At 38.8% G+C, this 27,268-nt stretch overlaps 2 protein-coding genes across 2 annotated transcripts in view; one reads left to right on the top strand and one right to left on the bottom strand.

Annotated features, from left to right (window-relative positions):
• Nucleotides 1-8,168, top strand: part of LOC124644341 (AT-rich interactive domain-containing protein 5B-like) — an 86,511-nt gene extending 78,343 nt beyond the window's left edge. The window contains exons 7-13 of the mRNA XM_047183650.1: nt 379-550; nt 1,317-1,440; nt 2,896-3,299; nt 3,742-3,809; nt 4,133-4,211; nt 4,770-4,951; nt 5,368-8,168. Coding sequence (XP_047039606.1) covers nt 379-550; nt 1,317-1,440; nt 2,896-3,299; nt 3,742-3,809; nt 4,133-4,211; nt 4,770-4,951; nt 5,368-6,384 — 2,046 coding nt within the window. The 3' untranslated portion in view covers nt 6,385-8,168. The remainder of the gene's footprint in view (nt 1-378; nt 551-1,316; nt 1,441-2,895; nt 3,300-3,741; nt 3,810-4,132; nt 4,212-4,769; nt 4,952-5,367) is intronic.
• Nucleotides 8,169-11,065: 2,897 nt separating this feature from the next.
• On the bottom strand, nt 11,066-26,924 carry LOC124644030 (U4/U6 small nuclear ribonucleoprotein Prp4). The gene is made up of 14 exons (XM_047183206.1): nt 26,544-26,924; nt 25,485-25,594; nt 23,266-23,360; nt 21,602-21,760; nt 20,446-20,551; nt 20,167-20,237; nt 19,463-19,592; nt 18,217-18,413; nt 17,729-17,859; nt 16,808-16,892; nt 15,094-15,235; nt 14,647-14,716; nt 13,578-13,699; nt 11,066-11,242 (listed from the first exon to the last, which is right to left on the bottom strand). The coding sequence occupies exons 1-14, from the start codon at nt 26,707-26,709 to the stop codon at nt 11,150-11,152; spliced, it is 1,677 nt and encodes a 558-aa protein (XP_047039162.1). The 5' UTR covers nt 26,710-26,924; the 3' UTR covers nt 11,066-11,149.
• Nucleotides 26,925-27,268: the final 344 nt, after the last annotated feature.

Here is a 27,268-nt window from a genome sequence, read left to right as displayed (position 1 = left end):
GTCAATTGTGCATCTACATTGTACCGTAGTGGACACTGTGGGTATGCCCACAGTCTTATTTACTTAATGACACACTTATTTTTTTCTTTTAATGTAGTCCGTAGGGAGTCACTCGACTCTCCCTCATTCGACTCCCTTTATGTACTTCCTTTATATACTCCTTTACTGATGCAATACAATACTACCCTTATGTACTTCGTGATGTACTGTCCCTGTATATTCTCTGTTGTATTCTCCTTATAGTTTCCCTATTTACTCCCTAATGTTTCCCCTACACACGCCCTATTATTTATTACTTTTATTCTTCTCCTTAAGTAAAATACCTACTCAAATGTACCAACTTTATCATCTAGTCTTACAACCACAATTTCCACGCAGACTCCCCGCCGCCTCTCCCTCCGCAACGGCGCCGCAGCCGTCAGCGATGACGACGAGCTCGACGCCAAGGAAGTGGAACAGACTCCCGAAGACCGAGCCTTCCTCCACCAGCTCAAGATGTTCTACAAGAGTAGGAGCGAGCCCTTCCATGCGGGACACACGTTGAAGCATTGTGAGTAACATCTGCCGAGCCTTTCCCAACTGTGTTGGGGTCGGCTTCCAGTCGCAGTGCAGCTGAGTACCAGTGTGCCACAAGCGATTGCACATTCTGACCTCCTCAACCTAGTTACCCGGGCAACCCAATATTCATTGATTAGACTGGTGTCAGACTTACTGGCTTCTGACTACCCGTAGCGACTGCCAAGGATGTTCAATGACACCCAGTGAGTACCAGAACTACTGTCAGAAATATCCTTCTAATTTTATAAAGTTGAAGATTGTATATACTTCTTTCTGCACTGTTCTCAATATTGGGATCGGTGCAATATGTCTTCAAATATTCTAAAACTATTCAAATTCAATAAGCTGTGTGCCTTCCTATAGGATCTTTATTGTTTCTGTATCATTAAATATACTACCAAGTATTGAGTTTTCAACTTTTGACAATACATCCCACTCACGTAAACACTTGGCAGTCAATGTCAACATGGAATTCGTCTCCACAATTGAACTTTCTTACGGGAACAAATACTATGTATGAGAGTGGTGGAATAGTAAATGCACCTGTGTCTGCGCAAATGCTCGTGCACTTTAATATGTCCTGCGCAGCTGGCTGATCTCCTTAGAGAGATTTTGTTGCTCATTTTTGCTCGATATCGATAACGGCAACAGGTAGATGTGGTTTTGTAAATAATGGTATGGAACCCTTCGTGCGCAAGTCCGATTCACACTTGGCCGGTTTTTTAGGTTTAAAAACGATTGTTTATGTCCATGTGCAGTGTCTCTCCGCGCGCTGTACGGCTGGGTGGCGGCGCGCGGCGGCTACGCGGCCGTGTGCGCGCGCCGCCTGTGGCGCCGCCTCGCGCCGCGCCCGCCGCACCGCACGCGCGCGCACTACGAGAGGTGCGTACCCACTCGCCCTACGCACAAACTAAACAACATAACCACTAGCGGAGAGGCCATAACAAAAAAAAACACCTAACAAAAGGATCTATCAGACAGAAAGCAGTCACGCGGGCAAGCGTTCAAGCAGTCAGTTTTACGTTCTTTGTGTCATATTATGTCACATAGATATATACTCACACAAGAGGCGTTCTGACCGCGTCGGTCAAGTAGAAGTAGTAGTTACTACGTAAGTAGTAGTCATAGAGCTCGAATGTAGAACTGACGCCTTGAACGCTTGACCGCTTGACCGCTCCCTGTCTGATAGATTCCTAAAAAAGTAGCGCGACAACATGCGGGGATGAGGGGGACGACGAACGTTTCTGTTTTCGCCCTAATACACCTTCTTTGGACCCGAAAGTTTTTTGTAACTCGTCATTACAAAATGATCATACATTCATAGACTAACCGAATACGAAGCGAAACTTAGAAATCGCTGCTTTCAAATAGTTATCTTCGAAATGATAATGTTTCTTTGAAAAGAAAAGATTCACAAACACATTCATATACCTCCAAACATCGTTTAAAAGAAAAAGTATATAATTTACTAGCTGATCCCGCGAACTTCGTATCGTTTAAACCTTCCCTGGACCTCTACAAACATTTTAAAACCAAAATGAGCCAAATCAGTTCAGCCATTCTCGAGTTTTAGTCAGACTAACGAACAACAATTCATTTTTATATATATCTGGTGTGTCGTTGACAATCACATTAAATCCTATCACATATACTTTATGATATTCTATGGCGAATTGTAAAAGAAATTAACTAATCCATCCAATGGTTTGGCCACAGGAGTCATTTTTCGTTTTTATAATTTACAACATCATGTGTAAAGCAGAGATAAAGTTAGGACTATCGAATGTTTTGATCAGTTGACAGCTGTCAGTTTTCAAGGGAGAAGTTAAGTTGGTTGTAATGAGTGACGTTTATATGGAGTTCTAATTTTCTCACATTTTTATTACTTTGTTTGAAAAATTCATTTTTTTCATTTTTACGTATTTTTCTTTTTTGTTTGTGTTAATCGACATATATTAACTAGTATATTAACGCATTTCATTTAATGTGATTGTGAACGACACACCCGATATAAGAAGATAGTTTTCTAGTAAATAGCCATATTTGGGAAAACACTCAAAGTTCGCGAATGCTACTCAGCAGCAGTCGTTACAATTCTACGTCAGGGACCGTCCGGCGTATTTAAGAAAACTCTGACACTAGGGCTTGTTAGGTGATTAAACCTGCAGCTCACTTGATAAGAAGTTTTTTTTTATCTATACTAATATTATAAAGCTGATTTTGTGTGTTTGATTGATTGCTTTTTATATATATGTATATTTTTTAGACATTTACTTTGCACATTACTGGTAAAACAGCCTCCAATACAACTTTCTAAAACATTTTTCTCCCTTCCAGGTACCTCCTACCCTTCGAGAACTACGAGCGTCGAAACGGCACAACCTTCAAACTGAACGGCAAAACCGACTCCCCCCCCACTATCGCGACCATCGATGTCACCGACTCCCCCCTCCGAGACGATGACGTCAAGATCCTTCGCACCCCCTCACCCCCCCACAAAGCAGACATAGATTCCGAAACGGGAGAAGTTACAACCAAAGATGATATCATAGTTAAGAACGCAGAAGAATTGAACAGGGAATTTCTCGAGTCGTTACCCAAAGAAGAGAAGGTCGTTAAGATATCGGTGAAGCCAGTGGAGAAGTTGATTGAGCCGGTCAAGTTCGAGGAGAAGTTTGAGAGAAAGGAGGAGGGGACTGATATGAGTCAAAGCTACTTGGATGCGCAGAAGTTTGGGATCGGTGAGTGATTTATTTTAGTAAGTTTTTATACTTGCAGATTTTCGAGAACGCACCATGATTGTAAACCCACTTTTTGCTGAGAAACTGGTGCTTTATTCTTTAGTCTACATGACGTAGGTACATTGAATTAAATTCAGGAAGTAGGTACCCCTAGGGGGAGTACATGGGGGTAGTATGTAATGGAGAACACAGGAGGAGTACTCAATTAAGTGGGGGAGTAAATAACCTAGTCCATTGGGGAAGTACATAAAAGTGTGTATCGGATAAGTGTAGGGGTATTACATAAGAAAGCACATAGGGGGAGTACATACGAAAGTACACAAAAAAATCTGTATGACGGCTAAAACCAACGTTTTACACAATATAATTTCTTCAAGCCTCGGGTAAAACCATGGGCGGAAGATAGTTTTACGTTCATTACAATCGAGTTTCGTTGTTTCAGCGGGCGAGGCCGCGTCCAGTCGCGCGGCGCCGCTCAACGGCCACGCCGCGCCCGCGCACGCCGACCTCGTGAGTATATTGGTCACGTTATCAATCTGTACTGAATTTATAAAGAGGAAATATGAGAAGCTAGCACTACCCCTGAATAAAAAAAAGCCATATTTTTTCTGGATATGGGCAGAAGTTCCCGCGAGACGCGATTGAAGCTGCGGGTAAAAATCTTGTTCAAAATATTGGTGATGCAATAATTAAAATTAGCTTAACCTATTTGACATTCACTCTAGTTTGGTTTTAATCGGAATCCCCACAGCTCACATATTTTTAACATATGTACTGTTTTCCCTTATTTGTGTTGTGTCAATAAATTATTTTTCTATTTTTCTTACTTTCAGAAGTCGCGTCCCTTAGGCCGCAGTTCGCTCCGCGCCGTCAGAGTGAAGCCAGCCAGGCCACACGCGGCGGCTGCAACTGGTAAGTTTTACTAAATAAATGTCAATAAATAACAGACAAATATATTTCTACCAGTGTGCCACTTGGAACAACTGCCTGTCGGGATCTCTCACCCCAGTTACACTGCCAAAGATGTTCAAATGGCAACCGGGACCCACCAATTGAACAGGCCTTCCGAAACCCAAGGAACTCATCATATCGTCGATCGGTGAGTTCCTTGGGTTTCGGAATCGATCACCCATCCACGAACCGCACGAAACTTTTGCTAAACCTTCTGATCAATTGACTTAGCCACGGGCACCTCTACTTTGAAATTATCGTACCATAGGGTGCTTACATAAAGAAACAGGTTTCCGGTACAGACAAACCTGTACGAGTAGGTACCGATCAGCGCAGGTATAATATTTCAATACAATCCTATTCACTCACTTATAAAGAAACCGACCTGTTTCTTTACAAGTGAGTGAATATGAATAACCTGTTTCTTTATGTAAGCACCCATATTTTCTTTTAACATTACAAAAAAAAACCTACACCTCAATCTATGTTTTTTAATATCATTTTTGTCCAACCCCACAGCACCCCACCCCCTCCGACCGGACTCAGACCACAGTCCTCCCGCGGGCGCGGGGCCAGTGCCCCCGGTGGGAAGTCAACCAGCTCCCGCAGCTCCTACAGCAGGGGGTCAGGGCGCCCCCGTCACCAACTTCGGTATACATCACCCGCCGACTAATGCTGCGGTCGATGATGATATTGTCGAGGTTAGTATCAAACTTAAATACTTAACAATACATGTAAACGTCTGTTTTTCTTAAAAACAACAAACAATTACTTTTACTATGATAGTAAGAAAATGGAACTTCAAAATTCGTAGTAGACAGTTGTGAATAGTTAAGAAGAAAAGGCTTTAAAAAACAAAAGAAATAAAAATACATTTCTATGAGGCTTTTGTTGACCCCATCAGCCAGATTAATAAATAGCCTATATATATTCTGACAGACCTATATGGTTACCAAGTATTATAAAAATCTTTTCAATTGTTTTTTCGTGAAAGAATAACCAACAGTTATACATTTTTAAAACTTTCGCGTTTACAATATAAGTAGAATTTATCTAAGACTTTCAACCAACAGTGTTCATATTTTATTTACTAAATAAATACCTTCCTATTTTCCAGGTCCCATACAAGCCTAAAACACCAGAAATTATCGACCTAGACGAGTACCCAGAAAGCCCACAGGCAGTCAAGAAGAAAAAACTGGACATCCTCAAGGAGCGGGGGCTGGAAGTCACCGCCCTCCCCCCCTGGCAGGGAGTCAGCCCCCACATGATACCACCCCCAATGATCATCAACCCCGCCATGCAACATCAGATCATGACACAAGCGCAACTATTCCAAATGTACAATATTATACCACAGAACTATAACAATGGAATTCAACCCCCTAAAGTTATACAAGCCTCCTCCATATTCGGTACCTCGGGACCCGAGAAAACTGTCTACGGAAACCCCAAAGACCCCTTCATGCCACCTCCGCATGTCTTACACGGGGTCCCAGTCAAACCGCTAAGAGCTGCACCCCCTACGCAAACGACCCCTCAAGATATTTTAGACCTCACATGCAAGTCAACTAGCCCCCCACCTCAGAAACCGGCTGTTGAAATAGTAAGAGTACCCCCCGCACCGTCTCCGAACCAAACCGCGCAGAATTTAACAAAAAATTACACCCTCGTTGATGGTAAAGCCGTAGTGGGGTCTAACTTAGAAATTACTTTAGTCAACAAAGCAGCCAGTCCGGGCAAAAACAGACCCCCTCAAAAAAGATCTAGCAACGGGAAGTTCATGTCAGCAAAGACCCCAACACCCCCTAAAGAGGCCTACCCCAAATACACGACCCCTACAACAGCAAAAAAGCCCCCTATAAATATACCAAACTACCAAATTCGAGACGAATCACCCAACCAAAATGTTCAAAACGCGATGAAGAATCAAAATGTAGCTCAAATTATGGATTTGCAAAAGAATTCGGTACCTATGGGGTCATTCATGGACCCCTATATGGCCCTATACAGTAGTATCGCGGGCCAAATGGACCAACGGCAGCTGGCTATGTATAGAGACCTTATGACCAACCAATTTAGGTACCCGGGACTTTTAAACCTAGGAGTAGCGACGCCTACAACGAAAAATTAGTTCTAGTCTTGGTTTTTTAATGTGATAATTACAGTTAAGGTGGCTTAGAGTTCAAAGTTAACTTTTAAGGGGTTAAACTGTATAATTGATTGGTTTTTGTATACGAGTTTTTTTTAATGTGAGTAACTTTGCCGCTGTGAAGTTGGTTATTAGTGACTCATGCTAGCCTTTACCCAACTATGTTGAGGTCGGCTTCCAGTCTAACCGGATGCAGCTGAGTACCAGTGTGCCACAAGGAGCGACTGCCTATCTGACCTCCTCAACCCAGTTACTCGGGCAACCCAATACCCCTTGGTAAGACTGGTGTCAGACTTACTGGCTTCTGACTACTCGTAACGACTGCCAAGGATGTTCAAATGCCGGGACCTACAGATGTATGAACGAAACACTATTGCGCATGTGCGAAGTCATCAAATTGCGAACTTCAGAGCGGCAAAGTTATATGACAAGAGCTGTATTAAGACGGTTCTTCTATTGCAAAAGGTGTGTTGCTCAAACAATTATTCCATTGAAAGTAAATCATATTTCAAGTATTAGAATCTTTATACAAATATTGTGAAATTGAAGAGTTTGTTAGAAAAAACTATTGGTCCGACTTGAAAAATTCGTTCAGTGTTTTATAGCCCATTTATCGAAGATAATTATAGACTTTTTTATCCGGGTGTGCGAAGTAGTCATAATTCTTCATAAAAATGGTTTAAAATAAACTCGAAAGCCACCAATTTGATCTCTGGGTTAAAATATTTTTAACTAATTCGTTAAAAAATATGGGAACAATTATTAAAATATTGTTCGAGTGTTGAAAAGAAAAAGTTTTTGTAAATATTAGTTATTAAATAAAAAATAAACAAATAAATTGTCGATAGTCTTATGATTGCATTGTTTTATTTGGAGTGAGTGGTTTGTCTGTTTGTCAGTGTTTATCTAGGAAACTGCTGGACTTAAATCGATTGAGTGTTTTTTTCTTTATTTTGAAGATTTTTTAGTATTTCTTAATTTAAATGTTGTAAGTTTAATTCCGTTGAAAGTGGTATAGAAATCTGTCAAGCAGTTTTCGAGATTAAAACACAAAAACAGACACAACTACGCACTTTTAACTGTAAAATAATTTTGTGTTAATAACTATTAGCTGAATTTGTAGTTTAAATACAATCTTATGAAATGTCTTGCTTACTTCAGGATGCGAGGTTTGGAAAATGATGGGTGCGCGAAAATTAGTCTTTTTAGACTAAAAGCCGAAATTTCCGTCATTGTAACTTTAATACTATCCTGAAGTATTTGAGATGTACATGAAATAACTTTTTGAATTTAAAAATACCTCATTGTAATTTGGAAAATAGAGTAAATTGAGTAAAAATATGATTGATTTGTATTTTAAACGTAATTCTGTCTCTTTCTTTCTTGGTTGTTTGAAAGAGATAGAATAATGTTTTTACCCGACTTACACAAAAAATAATATTATGCCTATAACCTAAGTCTGAAAAGTACTATGCTGAGAACCGCATCAAAATTGGTTCGTCTAAACGTGAGATAATCGCGCACAAATACACACACAGACAGGTGAAACTGAGAACCTACTTTTTTGAAGTCGGTTAAAAATTTATCTGTTTTCAAACTTATTAAAAAGCATAGTTCATAACAATGAGGTATTTAATATAATTTAAAGGTTATTTCAAAAATAAATGTTTCCGTTTAGGATAATACTTCTCTTCGCAATTTGTAAATATAAAGTAATATTGCAATGTTTGTGCGGGTTCCGTGCAAAATAAAATTATTAAAATTTTCGAATTTGTGTCTTATTTTTTTTTCAATTATCTGCCTAGACGATTCCTTATGAAGATAAAGTCATATTTTAATTTAATTTATTTAAAATTTGGAGAACCAACAGCAGTAACATTTAATAATTCAAAGACAATTTATGTAACATGCAGCCAATTATAGGTCCCCACTTTTAAACTATTGTATGCATGATACTTATATCGTGTACGGACATGAAAGTATTGAATTACACAATAATACACAACTACAAAGTTCAATCATCCAATACAATCAAGTTGGAAATTTTTAAAGAAATCACGGCTCAGCACCCTTCTCACTGTCGCATGGTTAACATTAAAGATATCAATGTCATGTGACTTACATGATATGTTAAGTGACTTTCCTGCTCGCCACACAAAGCTATTCAGTCTATAATTTGATGATGCTATTGGTAGATGGATCGGTTTATAATGTCGTGTCACTATCGCTGGAACATTAATACACATTTTTGAAAGAAGTTCAGGTCTGTCAATATTATTATAGCTAGTATCTTTAATAGAAAAATAATGTCATTGATGTCAGAGATTTCTCTTCTATTTACTAATGGCAGGAGATGAAACTTAGCGCACAATTTAAAATAAAATAGTCACTGGATCTGGGGCCCGATTCTCCTAAGTTAATAATGTCAAAATCGAATAGAAATCGAATCGCAATATGATCGCAATAGCAGTTTTAACCATATCGGGCATTCTGCTACTAATAAAAGACCAATCGTATTCGATTGACATTTGATTGGTGTGCGATTGGTCTGCTATTTCGGTGATTTTGGTCTATACGGTAGTTTGCTGTACAATCATTTTGCAATCGTAAATCATTTGCAGACAAAATGATTCATTATTGAATAACAGAAAAGGATAAAAACGTTTATTTCAAAGAAAAAATAGCGGAATGCCACATACGCTTCAATCGTAATCGAGTCGGGATTGGATATCAGTCGAATCGAGTCGACCGTGAATCGTATGTTGCTTAAGTAAAATTAGGAGAATCGGGAACCTGTATTCAGTCCTGGTACGGTAGCATAAATATCTAATAAATCTTTTTTGTATACTTTCTAATCGAAATATGTATTTATCATATCTGGGGTTCCAAATTTGGGAACCATACTCTAATATACTCCTGACAAGCGTACAAAACAATATTTTACATTGAAACAGGACGACATTCGCATCACTAACCCAAGAGCTCGAGAAGCTTTTTTCACAATATTATGTACATGTTCATCAAATAACAATCTACTATTGAATATCACGCCAAGATCACGAATTTTGTCGCATTTGTTAATTTTCTGACCCTTTCAGGTGTAGTGAGAGGAAATAATGTTATACTTCCTGGTGAAAGTGGCAACAGAGCACTTGGACGGATTCAGGTCTAACATATTTTTAACGCAGTAATCATCAAGGCGTAATAAGTCAGCGTGAAGTGCCTGAACGTCGTTGTTAGATGATAGTGGTAAAAAATTTCATATCATCGGCGAAACAAAGTAAACTCGAAGAGTGGAAACAGTCACCACTATCGTTTACTAAGATTACGAATAGTAATGGGCCCAAAAGGGAGCATTGAGGAACACCGCTAGGCACGGTTACCCAGCTAGATATGTAATTTTTTATAGCAACTGCTTGTGACCTGTTAGTAATGTAAGATATGAACCATCTCAGCAGGTCTCCCCGTATGCCCATTGAACTAAGTTTGTGAATCAGAGTGTAATGATCGATTCTATCGAAACATTTACTGTAATCAGTGTAAAAGACATCGTTCTGTTTACCCCTGCACATGTTATCAGTAATGTAGTCCTCCAGAATTACGAGGTTTGATACTGTAGATCTACCCCTAACAAATCCATGCTGATACTCATTAAATGAGTTCCTCATTGCAGCATAATTGACCGTGAATAACCTTTTCAAATAACTTTGCTATTAAACATAATTTAGAAATAGGTTTATAATTAGTTACGTCGGCTTTTGAACCTTTTTTATGAATAGGGGTTATAAACGCTTGTTTCCATATTGATGGCATGACACACTCTTGTAATGACTTCTTAAATGAGCAAAGAGATAGTATCAGCACAATTTACTAATAGGATAGGAGGCACACGATCTGGCCCGGCTGACTTATTATTATCTAATGCCTTTAACAATTTAATGAGTTCATTACGTTCAACCACTATGTTAGAAATATTGACGGCCATTTCATCATAACTATCCAAATCCGAATAAGATGACGTGTGAGAAGATGGTAAGAAAGTTAAGTAAAAATAATCCGAGAACAGATTGCATATATCTTTATATATTATAGTCAATATTAAGTAGTTAAATTTTACCAACTAACCGGAATCAGCTGAGTACCAGTGCTTTACAAGAAGCGACTGCCTATCTGACCTCCTCAACCCAGTTACCCGGGCAACCCAACCCCTTGGTAAGACAGAATTCTTTGACGTTCTATTTAACTGGGGCTCGATTCTGCTAATTTTACGTAAATGACATACTATTCACATTCTACTGAGATCCAATCACGACTCAATTACGATTGAAGCGTATGGGGCATTCCGCAATTTTCTCTCTCAAATAAACGTTTTTATCCTTTTCTGAATGATCATCATGAATGATATTGTCTGCAAATGATTTACGATTGCAATATGATTGTAGAGCAAACTACCGTATAGACCAAAATCACTAAAATGGCAGACCAATCGCAAACCAATGCGATGTCATTGGAATACGATTGGTCTTATATTAGTAGCAGAATGCCCGCTAAGGTTAAAACTGCTATTGCGATTCAATTTTGACATTATTTACTTAGTAGAATCGGGTCCCTGATCTATTTCAGTTTTAGCATCTATGATTCGAAATAAATAAAACATTTTAAATATTTTCAAAATTGTCTTTATTGCATTGTAACAAACATTTCCCTTACATTATTGGTACCGTATATAATTATAATTATTTATAATTCAGGCAAGATCGGGCGCCCAAAGTTTGAACGTTCTGTCGTAAGAACAAGTCGCTATGTATTTATTGTCATACGATATATCTGCGCTCATCACCTGAAATAAAACAAAATTGTTTTTATGTGTACATATAGAAATTGGGAAATCTATGCTTAATTATAGCGTTCCAAAGGCTGCCAATTCCCGTTTTTTCATTCGGAATATATATATATACAAGCTGTTGATCTGCATCCGTGCCATAGTCAAGGAGGTTAAAATTAAATACGTAAATAATCGATTTGAATTACGGTAGGTGGGAAAAAGCTAATATGCGCTGCTTTTTTTGATGTTGTAATTTCATGGTATTTCAGAATTTAGCCCACGGTTAAACACAAATCATAACAGAATTGCCCCGCGGCCACAGTGTGTGCGTGATGGCAGCTATGTGTGCGTAGACAGAGAAAACTAATGTCTACGTGTGTGCGTGAGTGTCGATGTGTGAGTGTCTTATCTACGACATGACAGCGCGAGCGCGCGAGCGAGCGAGACCGAGTGATACGCGATAGCAATCATTTTACCTAAAGTTTCGAAAATCACCTTCATTATTGTCATTAACTTCGATTTACTTTACTTACTAATTTTTGAGCATAAATTTAACACAGATATCTTATTAACTACAGTAATAAGCAATACTAGTGCGCGAAAGAAAGTTCACTAACATGTTAACAGCTGATTGATAAAATGTTCGTTTTGCTTTATCTTTCAGCATAAAGTTTTCGCAGTGATTTAGTTTTTATTTTTGAATTAAATTGGTTAATAATTAGAAATTTTGCTTCCTTCTTAACGGTCTTAGGACCTTGGAACACGGAAATCTTATTAATGACGTAATACTAGTGCGCTAAAGGAAAGTTCACTGACCTGTTAACAGCTGATTGATAACATTTTCGGTTTGCTTTAACATTCAGCGTAAAGATTTCGTAGTAATTTTGTTTTTACTTTTCGATTAAATTACTGAAAGATGTGTTAGTTAAGTGTAGGCACGAGGTGATTCTTTCGGCTCGTAGGTATTATTGGCGTGGTTAAGAAATCAACTTATTTACACTAATAAAATTGATTAAGCTGACTACGTATTTACAAAATGTACAAATAAATAAATTACCTAGTTTAGTTACCCGGAGGTACTGTTCAAAGCTGTCACCTTCACACTCTTGGCACAATCGAGCACGACGAAGTAGCTGGTTGTCCTTCAGCTAACATAACACTATCACATTCGTTTTTAATGTGTCGAAAGCACTAAGTTAACGGTCCTAGCACATAAGTCTGTCACATGACCAGCATGACCCTCCGTGATGAGGGTTCCCGGTCGGTAAACATTTCCCGGAACATAGGTATGTACGGCTGTCATTGCACATCCTTGGCAGTCGTAACGGGTAGTCAGAAGCCAGTAAGTCTGACACCAGTCTAACCAAGGGGTATCGGGTTGCCCGGGTAACTGGGTTGAGGAGGTCAGATAGGCAGTCGCTTCTTGTAAAGCACTGGTACTCAGCTGAATCCGGTTAGACTGGAAGCCGACCCCAACATGATTGGGAAAAGGCTCGGAGGATGGATGGCTGTTAGTACACTGTTGTCACTGATGGCATACAGGCGGACCATCGCCACCAACTCGTGTTCGTGTAGTTTTCCGTCATCTCGCACTTTGTACCTACACGTCGCGGAATTCAAAGCGCACGTACGCAGCAGCGGCGGCGACATCAAACACACTGCTTGCTTGCCGTCGGCGCTTGTTTGTTCCGGCTTCAAGGGCACGCGGGGAGCGGCGAGGCGAGTGTGTGGGAGTACTCGCACTGTGATTGGGTGAATTTGGGTAGGCTGGATGATCTACGATTTTTATTGAACGATCGTTGCGTATGCTTTGTGCGCATGTATCGTTTGCGTTTGTGTGAGTGCGCAGCGCGGTAGTAAGGCTAGTAACACACGCGCCGAATTAAAGTACGGCTGGGTTACACTGACGGATATACGTAAATAAGAAAAAAACATGAAAAAATTACCTACCCATTTTTTCGTTGATTTGGGTCGAGAATCATTAGCATATTTACGTCCTTGACTATGGCACGGATGCAAATCAACAGCTTGTATAGTTGCTACCTAATTGTTACCCTCGTGGTTTTGGAAATAATGATTTTTAAAGGTGACAGCCATTTTGATATCATAATCAACTTGATCCAGTGAGAAGAAACTTCGCAAAAGTATTGAGTTTTTTTAACCAAGAGTTGTTACCTAATTGCTACCTATTTCATTTTAGGCCAATTGTATTTTATGGATAAAATTATATTGTTAGTACTTCAAGAAAAAATAATTTGCAAGTTCTCATTAAATATCAAACAACATCAGACAGTGCCTTCTTTATAAGTATTTTTGACACATAAATATATAAGTAAGTATATTATTGTACCTTATTATCATGTCCGGAGAGTGTTCTGAGCGGATGCCAGGCGGGGTTGGACCAGATCTTAGCAGTTTTGTCGTAAGATGAAGTCAGTAAGAAGTGACCATGACTCTTCTGGTATCGAACATCTGTAAGAAATATTCATATTTTTAACACGCTTATATTAGCTTCACTTGTAACTATGTATGTAAGAAATTCATCCTCCGAGCCTTTTCCCAATCATGTTGGGGTCGGCTTCCAGTCTAACCGGATTCAGCTGAGTATGAGTGCTTTACAAGAAGCGACTGCCTATCTGACCTCCTCAACCCAGTTTCCCGGGCAACCCGATACCCCTTGGTTAGACTGGTGTCAGACTTACTGGCTTTTGACTACCCGTAACGACTGCCAAGGATGTTCAATGACAGCCGGGACCTATAGTTTAACGTGCCATCCGAAACACAGTCATTGGTGTCTAAGATATACTTAGAAAGTATATACAAACTTAGAAAAGTTGCATTGGTACTTGCCTGACCTGGAATCGAACCCGCGCCCTCATACTTGAGAGGTTGGTTCTTTACCCACTAGGCTACCACGACGTTTTTTTATGTAAGAAATTCTTGGAATATTAATGTGACCCACTTCCCGGTCTTCGATTAGGATGAAATTTTGCACACGCTCTGAGTTCTGATGACAATACATGACTGGCTAAGAAACGTCATTACAAATCTAATTAATTAATTTCAGTGCTAAAAGCGTGTTTTTTAGTTTTTTAAACTATCCATTTGTTGTGTTGTTACGTTTGTTTTGTGTTGTTTACATTTTTGAATTATTCTCGGTTATAGTGAATTATTGTTACTTTAAGTCAATTTGTCATAAAAAACTACATAAGTCGTCTGATCTGTCTTTTTTTAAATATTTAACATTTCTGGTTCCTAAAAATATCATTTCTAATTTAATATAATAAAGAGCCTTTTTATTGTATCCTAAAAGCTGCGAAACTACAGAACCGATTGGAAACATTCTTCCCTTCCCGAGTAACATAGGCTATATTTTATCCCGGTACGAGCAGTAGTTCCCACGGGACGTATTTACTTACCGCTCAATAAATGCGTGTGTGAAGGTATGGTGTACAGCGCTGAACGACGTCTTAAATCCCAGATTTTCGTCTGAAAATAGAAAATGGCAAATTCACTAATACACTACACAGGAACGCACACAAGAATTTGTTCAAACTACCAATTTATGGGCGTAAACTTCACTAATTATCATTCTTCTGAAGATTATAAGCAGCCCTTACCAATTTACTGCCCAACACAGGGGAACAAACTACCCCAATTTTATCAACCAACGTATGTAACCTGATGATGCAATGACAAAGAATTTTTCTGATCTAATGATCAGATGATCTGCAAAGTTTACAGCATCCATGATTTAATGATATAATATTTATGTATAGTATTTTTATGGGCCTTAGATGCCTGAGCTAAATAAGTCAATAAGTTCACCTGATGATGGTGATGATTATGAAATATGATGTATGTACCTGATGATCAGCAGCAGCGGTGGCGAGCTGGTGGCCGGCGGGGGCCCAGTCGGCGCCCAGCACGGGGCCCAGGTGCCCCTCCAGGAACATCACGCAGCGCCCCGTGCGCAGGTCCCACACGCGACCGAACGCGTCCATGCCACTGGGAAGGGGGAATTAGTTGTTAGCGTATCTTTTCAAACTCAAATACGTTTATTCAAATTAGGCTGCTAAACAGCACTTTTTGAAGGTCAAAGGACAATGCTCAAAAAAACCCAAGCCCGGCGCAAAAGAAAAGTAACTCAAATTATAGGTAATAATAAGTAATAATATACTGCATAGTAGGCATCATCGAAATTAATGGCTATATGTGTGAAATTGCTATTTGATTTTACAGGGGTAACATGAGCAGCTGGGACTTATAGTTTAATTAAAGTGCTATCTGAAACAACAAACAAGTAATATGGCATGTAATAAGCTTCTCCAAAAAGATAAATCAATACCGATGTACAGCTCGGGACTTTGGGATGCGACTCAAGCTTGTCCCAACTTAGGGTAGGCTAAGCATGTGGAACAGTTCGCGCATCCCGCAACATTTTTGGATCATGTCGTGTTAGGAATAGAGAATCGATGACTTTTAAGCGTATCTAATTATTAAAATGAAAAGTACATTCATAACGTGTTTTAGTTCTATCTTATTATCTTGTAAAAGTAGGTAGAATAGTGGAGAAGTTGCGATAAACATGTCATTATGTACACTCTTAAACCACAACTGTATCTGTTTACTGTTTCTTTTACTAATACATTATGTTACCTCTAAAATCTCGAGTAGCAATGTACCGCAGATGTTAATATTCGAATAGCAATTTCACACATATAGCCACTGATTTCGATGATGCCCCCTATGTAATATTTAATAACTTATTTTTACCTATATTTTGAGTTAGATTTCTTTTGCGCCGGGCCTGGGTTTTATTCTCATACTTCATGAGCATTGTCCTTTACAAAAGACAGCCCCCAAAACGCCCGCCCTTCACCACTTCCTATGTGTTGTTGCTGGGAAGAAGAAGTGGTGGAACAAACTCCCCATCAACACATGTCTGTCTGTAGGTTAGAAGAACCTCAAACTAGCTGTTTAACTAAAGCTAGTAAGTGTTAAGGAATGAGAGATAGCCGGACTAAAATTGGTTAAGTTTTTAACTAGAGATAAATCATCTTCATAATGTCTTCATTGTATCATCATTTTAAGCTATACTTTATTTGTTTTCTATGTACTTCTGTAGAAGTTTTTGTAAATTCAACACTTTTAGCAAATTCTTAAACAAATGGAGTATACCTACTTATTTTTCATGTAAAAACAAAAATTTCAAAAAAAATAGAAAAAAGTTGAACAGTTGCGATTAGGGTAACAATATATTTTTACCTACTTCAAACTGGAGGCTCTCAGACTGACCTGTATGTATGTTTGGATGCGATTATCTCACGTTTTGGTGAACGGCTTTTAATGCGATTGTCAGCATAGTATTTGTAAGACTTTGGAGAAACTTTCAAGTAAGCTATTGAAACCACATTCACCCTGCAAGCCTTTTTCCCAAATATGTTGGGGTCGACTTCCATTTTCATTGAAACCAGTAATACAAAAAAAAAAAAAAAAATGAAGTAAATTATTTTATGCCCAAAGTCGCGAAGATAAGAAAGAATAGCGTATAAAATCTAGCCGCATATGTCATCTCACCCGGTAACAGCGAGCGAGCCGTCCCCCTGGAAGGCGACGCAGTACACCGCCTTGGCGTGGCCCTCCTGGTGCAGCACCTCCGTCGCTGCGGGATACAACACTATACTAGCCGGTTAGTGACACGGCTAGCCATTTGACTGAACAGCGACATTCAATCACACAATAGTGGCAAATATAAAGTGCAATAGCGGTTATAAATATAAAGTGCTATTGTGTATAGCCGTTCTATCAAAAGGTTAGCTGACTGAACAGCGACATTCAATCACTAAGGCCCGGTTGTCCGTACGGTACGGTAAAGTTAAAGTTAAAATTTGACCGAAGTTAATTTTGACCACGGTTAATTTACACACGGTTTTTATTATGAAATTTATTAATTAAACTAACTGGTACTTCAAGAACGCTTTTTGAATTTAAACCCTGTTAATTTTACTGTAACTAGAATTTAGCCCTAGCCTTGACGTAACTGAGCTTCGAAGAACCGGGCCTTAGTGTTGGTCTAGTAGGTAAGGTAAAAGGCAAGTCTAAATTACGAGTGTGTAGGTTCGATTCCTGGACACCAATGACAGAGTAAAGGTGAAGCAAAATATCTTGAAAAAAACCTAAACGTTAAGTAATGCCTGGTCGGTTAATGGATGGGTGACCTATTGACCATGTCATGACGAGTTGCCCTGTGTTTCGGAGGGCACCATAAACTGTAGGTCTCGGCTGTCATTTGAACATCCTTGGCAGTCGTTACGGGTAGTCAGAAGCCAGTAAGTCTGACACCAGTCTTACCACGGAGTATCGGGTTGCCCGGGTAACTGGGTTGAGGAGATCAGATAAGCAGTCGCTCCTTATAGCACACTGGTACTCAGCTGCATCTTTTAGACTGGAAGCCGACCCCAACATAGTTGGGAATCGCCTAGGCAGATGGTATCTCACCGGTGTGTAAGTCCCACAGACGCCAGGAGTGGTCGAACACGGTGGTGGCGAGGAACCGCCCCGAGGGGTGGAAGTGGACGCGGCAGACGCGAGCCGGACTGTGCCCTGAGAGGGAGGCCAGTGGTGACTCGCTGGAAAACAGAAAGTTATTCAATTAGACATTTCAAATCATTAGATAGTACAAAACAAAGTCGCTTTTTCTGTCCTTTGTATATCCTTTGTACGCTTAAATCTTCAAAACTATGCAACAGATTTGTATGTATTTTTTTAAATAAACTGATTAAACAAAAATGTGAAAGTGACTATGTCCGTACTTTTCATTTTGCTGCAAGAAGATTTTTAAACGTGCTTATCTCAAGAACTACTGGACCGATAAAAAAATAGATATCACTGTCAAATAGCCTATTTACCGAGGAAGTTTTTAGGCTACTTTTTATGCATGTTCTAAATAAAATTCCCTCGGAAAACAAAAGATGCTTTTTACATACCTGTTAAAATTCCACAAATGTACCGTGCCATCGTAAGCACAAGTAGCCATAGTGCACGCGTCTGACGTTTCGTCTGACGTTTCAAAAGGTTCTGACGTCGGTTCTGACTGTTCTGACGTCTGTTCTGAAGGGTTTTCTGTACCTTCTGATGTCTCCATTGGTTGTTTTGTTTCGTTTTCTTCTTTTTGTATTGTTACCTGAAAAATAGTGAATATTTGTGAGAGTAAACACGTTTTTAATATTTTAAAATTGTTTAATGTATTTTTTTTAATCAACTTCCGGTCTATGAAGGTATTGTATTTGATTTCTTGTTACCCCCACTTACTACCGAATCGAAGTATAAAAGTGGGGCGCACACGTGTCGACAGATCAGAAGTTGTTCGACTGCGGACACGGCGCAATAGTGCTCTGAACTGTCAGGTAATATTACTCATGTTTATTTGTACTGTCGAATTGCTGTTCTACCGCCTATTTATTTCGTGCCTAATTATTCGCTGTGATTAGTAAATGTGTTTAAGTAAATTAATTTAATAAATTATTATGAATATTTAAATTGTCCTTTTTTACCGTTGATTAGTACTAGTTCTCCCACATATTATTTACTAATATTGTATGTGTGCGAAAGTTTGTATGTGTAGATGGTCGTCACTCTTTTACCTATGAACTACTAGAGGGTTTTTGATGAAACTTGGCAGTAATATAGCTTATTAATGGAATAACACAATGCTACTTTTCCGGTTGCGGGAAATGGTTCTTCAGGAAGCATGTGAAACCGCTGGCGAAAACTAGTACATATTATATTAGATATCTGTACCCATATTCTCTGCAAAATAAACGATTTGATTTGATTTGATAGATTCGTATTAGTTACACTATTTATATCTCAAGAACAATGGGGTTGATATATCCATGTGGATAAAAAAACCGAATTAAATAAATAAATAAAAAAAACTCAAGAACGGCTGAACCGAGTAAGCTGAAAATTAGAGGGTAGATAGCTTAGATCCAAGTGACTGATATATGAAACATTTTATCCTCACCCGGATGCGGGAAGTTGTTCCCACGTAACGCGGGTAGGCCCGCGAGAAAACAACTAATCTATATATAAAAATGAATCCCTATATTCCTTGATTAAGAAGTACATAGGATTTTTATCCTATATTATATACTAAAGTTCTTAAGGAATGCGAGTAAAACCACAGGAAAACGGCTAGTAACGGCGTAATAATTTGCAAAATAAAGTTACCTTATTCTGAAAATGATGTGGCATGATAGCTCTAGGATGAAAGTCAGCGCCGCTCACGTTACAAGTGTGACCCTTCAGTACTTGCAACTCTTTGCACTCGGGGACAGACCATACTTTGGCTAAACCTGACCTAGAAATACAGAAAAAATATTATATTTGTGAAATGTGTAATGGTTCGACAGATTTTGATGAGACTAGCCAGGAACATAGCTAATACACACATCGCAATAACATATAGAATTTATTTTTTATGCAGGTGCAAGAAATATGTACTTTTAGAAGCGAATGAAACCACTGACATAAGTATATGTATATCCTACTAATATTATAAACGCGAAAGTTTGTATGTATGGATGTATGGATGTTTGTTACTCTTTCACGCAAAAACTACTGAATGGATTTTAATGAAACTTTACAATAATATAGCTTATACATCAGAATAACACATAGGCTACAATTTGTAAACATATTGTTCGAAATACTAAACCTGCGCAGACGAAGTCGCGGGCACCAGCTAGTTATCTATAATAAAGGCTCCGAAAGTATTGAAACAATTTGAAAAATTATTTACTGTTGGGAAGCTGCACTTTTCCCGAGCAACATAGGCTACATTTTACCCGGATACGTAGAGAAGTTTCGACGGGACACAGTTGTAATCACGGATAATAATAATAATAGCGAATCAAATTACTGTAAAAACTTACCAGCTAGCAGTTATCAGCATCTTGCTATCACTACTGAATCTGCAGAAACTTATTGGCCGGGTATCGCCGATCTGAAAAACAATATAAAACATATTATTTTCACACATTGTTAGGGTAATAATATACTTACTGATCCCATTTTTGTAGGAGGTCATTAGCACACTCACTGTGGAGGTCATTAATACACTCATTCCGCAGTCATTACCACACTAAATTGGTTGTTACTAACACATTTGGTTGTCATTAACGAACTCACTTGGATGTCAATAACACACTCACCTGACTGCAATAAATGGACATGGCTGACGCCTTGCGTTGTGACTCCTGTTTAGCAGCCGCGCGGACACTTCCCGCTAGTTTCAATTCCTCACGGGCTTTACTTAACCTGAAATAAAAGAGACAAAGTGAATTACAACGAATTACACGCGCGAAGCATTGTCTATAAAATGAGCAAAAAAAATCATTAGTGGTATGGGAACCCCCTAAAATATAACATGTATTTATTCTATTATAATTTATTAATATTTTTTGCTATAGCGGTAACAATAATGCATCATCGGTGCTATCATGGTTCTTGAGACACAGCCTGGTGACAGACAGCCAGCGAAGTCTTTGTAATGGTTCTCGTTTTACCGATACGGAACCCTAAAAAACCGGCCGTCCAAGTGATACCGATGTCCAGAGTGGAAGGGACACCTTATGATGAGCATAGCCATGAGCTCCAATTATGCACAAAAGAATCCTTCCAAACTAATATTATAAACGCGAAAGTTTATATGAGTTTATGGTTGTTTGTCCTTATTTCACGCAAAAACAACTTAAAGGATTTTTTTATTTTTATTATTTATTTATTAACCAAAAAATCATATATAGATACATGAAAGAGAACTCAATATACATGAATATGGAGCTTAATTCTAGAGTACATAGATCTATGTTCAGAGATTGAATTTGAAACCCTGCCTCTTACACTAGGACATCCTGTATTATGAGAGACAGTGATTCGGCCATTAATTATAAATATATTCGTTTTATTCATGTAGACATAGGTCATAAGGCCCAGGACATTAGCGAGTTAAAATTTCATGTACGATAGTATGAGTATATGTGGGAGTATGAAAGAGTGTGTGTTTGTGTGTGTGTGTGTGTGCGCTCGTGTGGTTGTGTGTGTGTGGGTATTACCACTACGCGATGTGAGTTAATAAAGCCTCAGTGTTTGGGTAGTCCTGTTGTAGAAGCCAGCTTGTGAGCTTAAATTTAAGTTGGTGGCAGTTGAGATCTAGTATGTTGAGAGTTTTGTGGATTGATGATTTGAGAGATTGAGATCATTTTAATGTAACTTGGCAAACTACGAGTACTAAGAAACAAAATAACATACAGGCCACTTTTTAACCATGTGCCGTAAGCACTTCCTTCGCTATTGCAACACACGTACCTAAGCTTAGCCTTCGGCAGTGAATACCGAGCAATCCAGAGCCTAGCCTCTCTCAGCTCGGGCGGTCCCTCGTGGTACCAGGTGCCCTCCCTGCCGCGGTCCCTCTCGATCCTGGCTTCTTCTTCTTCTAGCTTCTTGTGGATTGCATCTTCTCCTAGGCTGTGAAGATTTAAGACTTTTAAAGCTACTTTAAAGAAGATGGGGATTTTCGATTCCATTGAAATAATAAAAAAGGGTTTTATATTTGAATTGCTCGCACTTTTTCAATGTGCCCAACGTCATTGTAGCATCTATCTTATAAATCGGTCAAGTGCGAGTCGGACTATAAGTTCCGTATGTATAAAACGAGCAAAAATCATATATTTTTAATATAACTCTTAAAGATTTATTTCAGTTTAGTTTTCAGTATTTGTGGTTATAGCGACAACAGAAATGCATATACGGTTCTTCAAACCTTACAGACAGACATAATATGAAGGGTCCACCGCAATAATGATGAATGTCCATTGGCCTTTGTTTTAAGATAACAGGATTTTAAATTTACAATCGGTGTGAAAAAACTCGGAGCGGATGGTAATGAAATGTTGTTTATTAAAATTAATGTTTATGTATTTATTTATTATATCTTTGGAAAATAATTATTCTTAGGGTATTATAAACTAACTAAAAATAGTCTAATCTTAAGTAAGTCTTTAAAAATCAGGACTATAATGATCACTGTCCAGACTTCGGATTCTTTGACATTTGAGGCAAGAGTCATTATAATAATAATATATAATAAATAAATAAATAGAATTTCTTTATTGGCATAAATATATTTTACAAATTAATGAGGCCCTGACTCCTGAGCTAGGTACAACACCTGTGTTACAGGAGCCAGTGTCCACTCCAGACATTTATGTGAGCTAGTTTTTATACTTAGCTGTTGCCTTTCTTTATAAGCCATTTTTTGTAATTGTGCTCTTTCTGGACTCTAAATTCACGCACAGGTCTTATGGGAAAAGGACAAGTTTTTTTGTAAAATGGTTTCAGAAATGCAGTCCAGCCCTTGAATGCATCTTGTGAGCATTCGATGACATTGAAAGGTTTCAGTCTCTGTCGAGCGCCACGCGTCAGCTCTTCTTCAGGATGTTCAATCCTAGCCTTTTGATTTAATTAGGCCATGTTACGATCGCACTGCATGTAAGAGTGCCCTCTTATCGAGAATATAACTGTAGCAGATACTAAGCGATTGCAGCAGTGAACTAAGCAATGTAGCATTCTAAAGATGGTATAATTTTTATACCATCATTAGACTGGACATTCATCGTTATTGTCGTGAACGCCTGTGACGTTAACCGTTCTAGCCGTGCAGTCAAAATATTAAAAACGTTTTATCTCGGAACTGTCAGCGATATTGCTAAGTTTGTAAACGCGATTTCATAACTACATAGTCAAGTGACCGAATGGCATTACTGAATAAAAAAAAATTTTTTTGGACATTAATCATTATTGCAGTGGACCCTTCATATGTGTTGCTGGGGAGTTTGTTGCGCCACTTCTTCCCAGCAACAACACATTTTGGGGGCTGTCTATTGTAAATTTGACCTTCAAAATGTGCTGATTTTCAGCCTACTTTGAATACATGACTTTTTATCTTTTATCTTTATTTGAAATCTACTTACTAGCTAAGTAAATCGCGCAGACGCACTCGCCTCTCGGCCGGGCCCTCGCCGAACAGACAAACAGGCTCTCCCAGCTGCCGGAGACTCCGACGTACCTAATGACATCAATCATAAGGGAGGTCAATAGGACATTCAATTATACACTCACATCAGATGGGAGTCAATAAGACACTCAATTATACACTCTCATCAGATGGGAGTCAATAAGACACTCAATTATACACTCTCATCAGATCAATCCAAGAGTCAATAAGACACTCAATTATACACTCAGTTGCTTTCACTGTCGGAAAGCTACTCTTCCCGAGTAACATCCTACTTATATTATAAACTAGCTTCTGCCAGCGGTTTCACCCGCATCCCGTGGGAATTACTTCCCGTACCGGGATAAATAGTAGCCTATAGCCTTCCTCGATAAATGGGCTATCTAACACTGAAAGAAATTTTCGAATCGGACCAGTAGTTCCTGAGATTAGCGCATTCAACAAATAAACAAACAAACTCTTCAGCTTTATTATATATAGATGTGAAAGTTTGTGAGAATGTATGGATGTATGTTTGTTATTCAATCACGCAAAAACGGCTGGACCGATTTGATTGAAATTTGGTATGTAGATAGGTGATAGCCTGGATTAACACATAGGCTACTTTTTATCAACACATCACGCGGGCGAAGCCGCTGGCAGAAGCTAGTATGCTATATTTTATCCCGGTACGGGCAGAAGTTCCGATAGATCATTCTACTATAGAACTATAATTTTCATTTTCATAAATAATAATACTCCAACGGGTTCACTCAGTGACACAATCCCCGTGGAGTATATCAAAAATTGTATCTATGTATTTCTAATATACATTTACTTTATTGCTATAAAGAGCTTAACGAGACGTTGGTCATGTTGAGGATGTAGCGAAACCATAGCGCGATACAATTTGATCCCAACGCCATCTATCGAGCCATGTGGTCAACTTGCGAAAACATCATACCCCAAGCCTTTTTCCCAACTATGTTGGGGTCAGCTTCCTGTATAACCGGATGGTCTGTGGGCGGTGAGTTCGGGTGGCTCATCGTCCCTCTGTCTGCTTAGACGACAGACCCGTGTCGACGGCGCGCGTTGTTCCACGCGCTCCTCAAAGAGATGTCAGCAACCCCAGCGGGGCCCAGCAGGGCCAAGGCCTGCCGGGGCTGCGGGTTGTTCGAAAGAGATACCGCGGCCCTGGTACATAAAAGGCCTATGACGGAACACGACGGTTTTTAGTCAGTAAGAGTTTGACACTCCCTCACCGCTGCTAACCCACAGCGTGAGGGGTCATTTGATGATTTTTGACGTCGTTAAAAAAAAAATGCTTCCTGTATAACTGGATGAAGCTGAGTACCAGTGCTTTACAAGGAGTGACTGCCTATCTGACCCCCTCAACCCAGTTACCCAGGCAACACAATACCCCTTGGTTAGACTTTATCAATATAAATATTTTTGTCAGTTGTATACTTCAGTGTGGGCCATGTTCTAAATCATACTTAAGATAATATAATAAATAGCATACTGACACTAGCCACTGCTTTAATATTTAAGTAATCAAAATAATAATATCGAAATTGTTGCCTTCCCTTAAATTCTGTTTGTACATAATAAAAATAAATAATATGCATTAATAATGTCGGGACACCTTTTCACACACGGTCGGTTAGCCCCATGGTAAGTTATTTATTAACTTGTGTTATGGGTGCTAACACAACTGATAAACTACATGTAGCTACATATATACATATATATATTGTAACACCCAGACCACGGCCAACAAGCATGCTCATCACACAAATGTCGACCGAACCGGGAATCGAACCCGGGACCTCAAATTCGGCAGTCCGGCATGGTGACCATTGCGCCATCGAGGTCGTCGAATGCATTATTATTCTTCTGCATGCCATAAAGTAGAATATGTTGGAAATTCTGTGTAAAATGTTAACATCTTATTTTGTCCCCATATTTAATAAAAATAAACGATTTAATTGATTGATTGAAACTGGTAAACTGTCCCAAACTGTGACCTTATTTTTTTAACGACGCCAGCTGTGGGTTAGCAGCGGTGAGGGAGTGTCAGACTCTTACTGACTAAAAACCGTCGTGTTCCGTCGTAGGCCTTTTATGTACCAGGGCCGCGGTAACTCGCGCGAACAACCCACAGCCCAAACTGTGACTTTAATCTGTCAGTATTACCTCATCATCATCAGTGGAGACGTTCAGCTGCCTCGCCTTGCGTCTCCTCTCGAACTCCTCGAGCAGAGCCTTCTTGTCACGAGACATCTCTTCTTCCAGCTCCATGTATTCTGAGGAACGGTGGTAATGACTTGTTAGAATTACTTCCCTACAATGCTTATACAGTGAAACTTGGTTAAGTGGGACCTGGTTAAGTGAAATACCTCCATAAGGAACTCATGCTGCAGTCCCATCATTTTGCCATTGAATTACCTTTGTTAGTGGTATGAAGCAAACCTCTATAACTTAAATTTGTTACATATGTATATTAAATGTAGTCATTACATGAATGCACAATAAGCGGTTCAATCAAAAAGAACTTTTAAACAGATGTCTGCCACATAACCACCACAGCACCAAGTGGGATATGAAATGCCTTAATTTTGTACAGAACTAGTTCTTACAACTTTACAGAGACAATAGTGCTGCTGGGGAGTTTGTTCTACCATTATTTCTTCCCAGCAATAATAAGAGAAGAAGACAGTGGTGAAGAGTAGGCATTTTTTGGTAAACTTGATCTTTAAAAAGTGCAGATTATCAACCTACTTTGAATTTATGACTTTTTATGTTAATATTTGTTATCTCGCTAGGAGATTGCATTCACCATCACACATACCCAGCGCAGTGAGCGTGGGCAAATCTCACAAGCATAGGGGAGGTTTTCGACAAGCAGGGGATATTTTTAAGGCCAAGATGATGAAATTTTGAGTTCAGATCTTCTAGTGTTTTGAAGAGGGTTTTTTAAAATAGATAGTGACACAGGAGGAAGGTTTATACCCGTGCGAAGCCGAGACAAGTCTACTCCATAGTAAACAACATAATAATTTTTAACTTGCATGTAATCCGTTCAAACTGATAAGAATCTTCAAGCACCAACAATAAACAAAATTTATCCCCTAAACCTTTAATTTACTACAACAAAACTTTACCAACTTATTCGGCATATATTCAAGAAGATTCTAGACCCAAAAGCAAATTCTTCAGTATCATATTTTAGCAGCAAAACCAACAAAATCTTACCGCTTGAGATTTGAATATCTCCTAGCTCTTTCCCGCCCATATCTTCGGCACCTTCCTTGGCGGCAGCTGCCAGGGCCGCCAGCCGGGCCTTCTCCTGCTCCTCCAAGGATCCATAGTGGACCTGCTTTGGCTTCTTCACCAAGATTACATCCTCATCATCAGACATTTTGAGGTTATGTTTGTGTTCTGTTGGATATCACTAGATTTGCACTTCAATTGAGTGTTTTAAGGTATTTGTGTAGTGTTTAGAAGTTTATAATGTAGTTTGTGAAGTAAAATCAGCGGTAAATAGCTGAATTTTTCGCAGCGTTGTTGTCAATTTTTAGTTCACAGATACAGAATATAAACAATACTGAATACGTTTCGTTTTATCTATTTACATTGGAATCAAACTTTTTTTTAACAAGATTAAAGTTTAGACACATATTCAAATAAATTATTTTATAAAGTTTAATAAAGTTAAAATTCAATTGTTTAGTTCAATGACCCAACGAAACCATAGTCATTGATACGTATTCTGCGTAAAATGAATAATTTCCATAGACAACATGCAAGGGTTACCCTTCTTTAAATCTTGCATTAAATAATGGTAAAGTTTTTGTTATCAAGGAGAGGTACTCAATGATTATTCATAACTTTAGGATATTTATAATGATTTTGAATAATTATCTTTATTGTTACTTGATAAGAATCAATAAATAGACTTGTTGTCTGGAAGCGATGTG

Source organism: Helicoverpa zea, chromosome 29 (genome assembly GCF_022581195.2).
Source record: "Helicoverpa zea isolate HzStark_Cry1AcR chromosome 29, ilHelZeax1.1, whole genome shotgun sequence".
Taxonomy (NCBI): Eukaryota; Metazoa; Arthropoda; class Insecta; order Lepidoptera; family Noctuidae; genus Helicoverpa; species Helicoverpa zea.
The sequence above is the reverse complement of the archived record's forward strand: the minus strand, read 5'-3'. Positions and strand labels throughout refer to the sequence as shown.

Excerpts from the sequence above, each read along its gene's own strand:
- LOC124644030 (XM_047183206.1), bottom strand. The coding sequence starts at position 26,709 with ATGTCTGATGATGAGGATGTAATCTTGGTGAAGAAGCCAAAGCAGGTC. Across the intron at positions 20,238-20,445 it reads TGTCCATTTATTGCAGTCAG|ATCGGCGATACCCGGCCAAT; the intron begins GTGAGTGTGTTA and ends ATTGTTTTTCAG. Across the intron at positions 16,893-17,728 it reads TCTGTGGGACTTACACACCG|CGACGGAGGTGCTGCACCAG; the intron begins GTGAGATACCAT and ends TGTATCCCGCAG.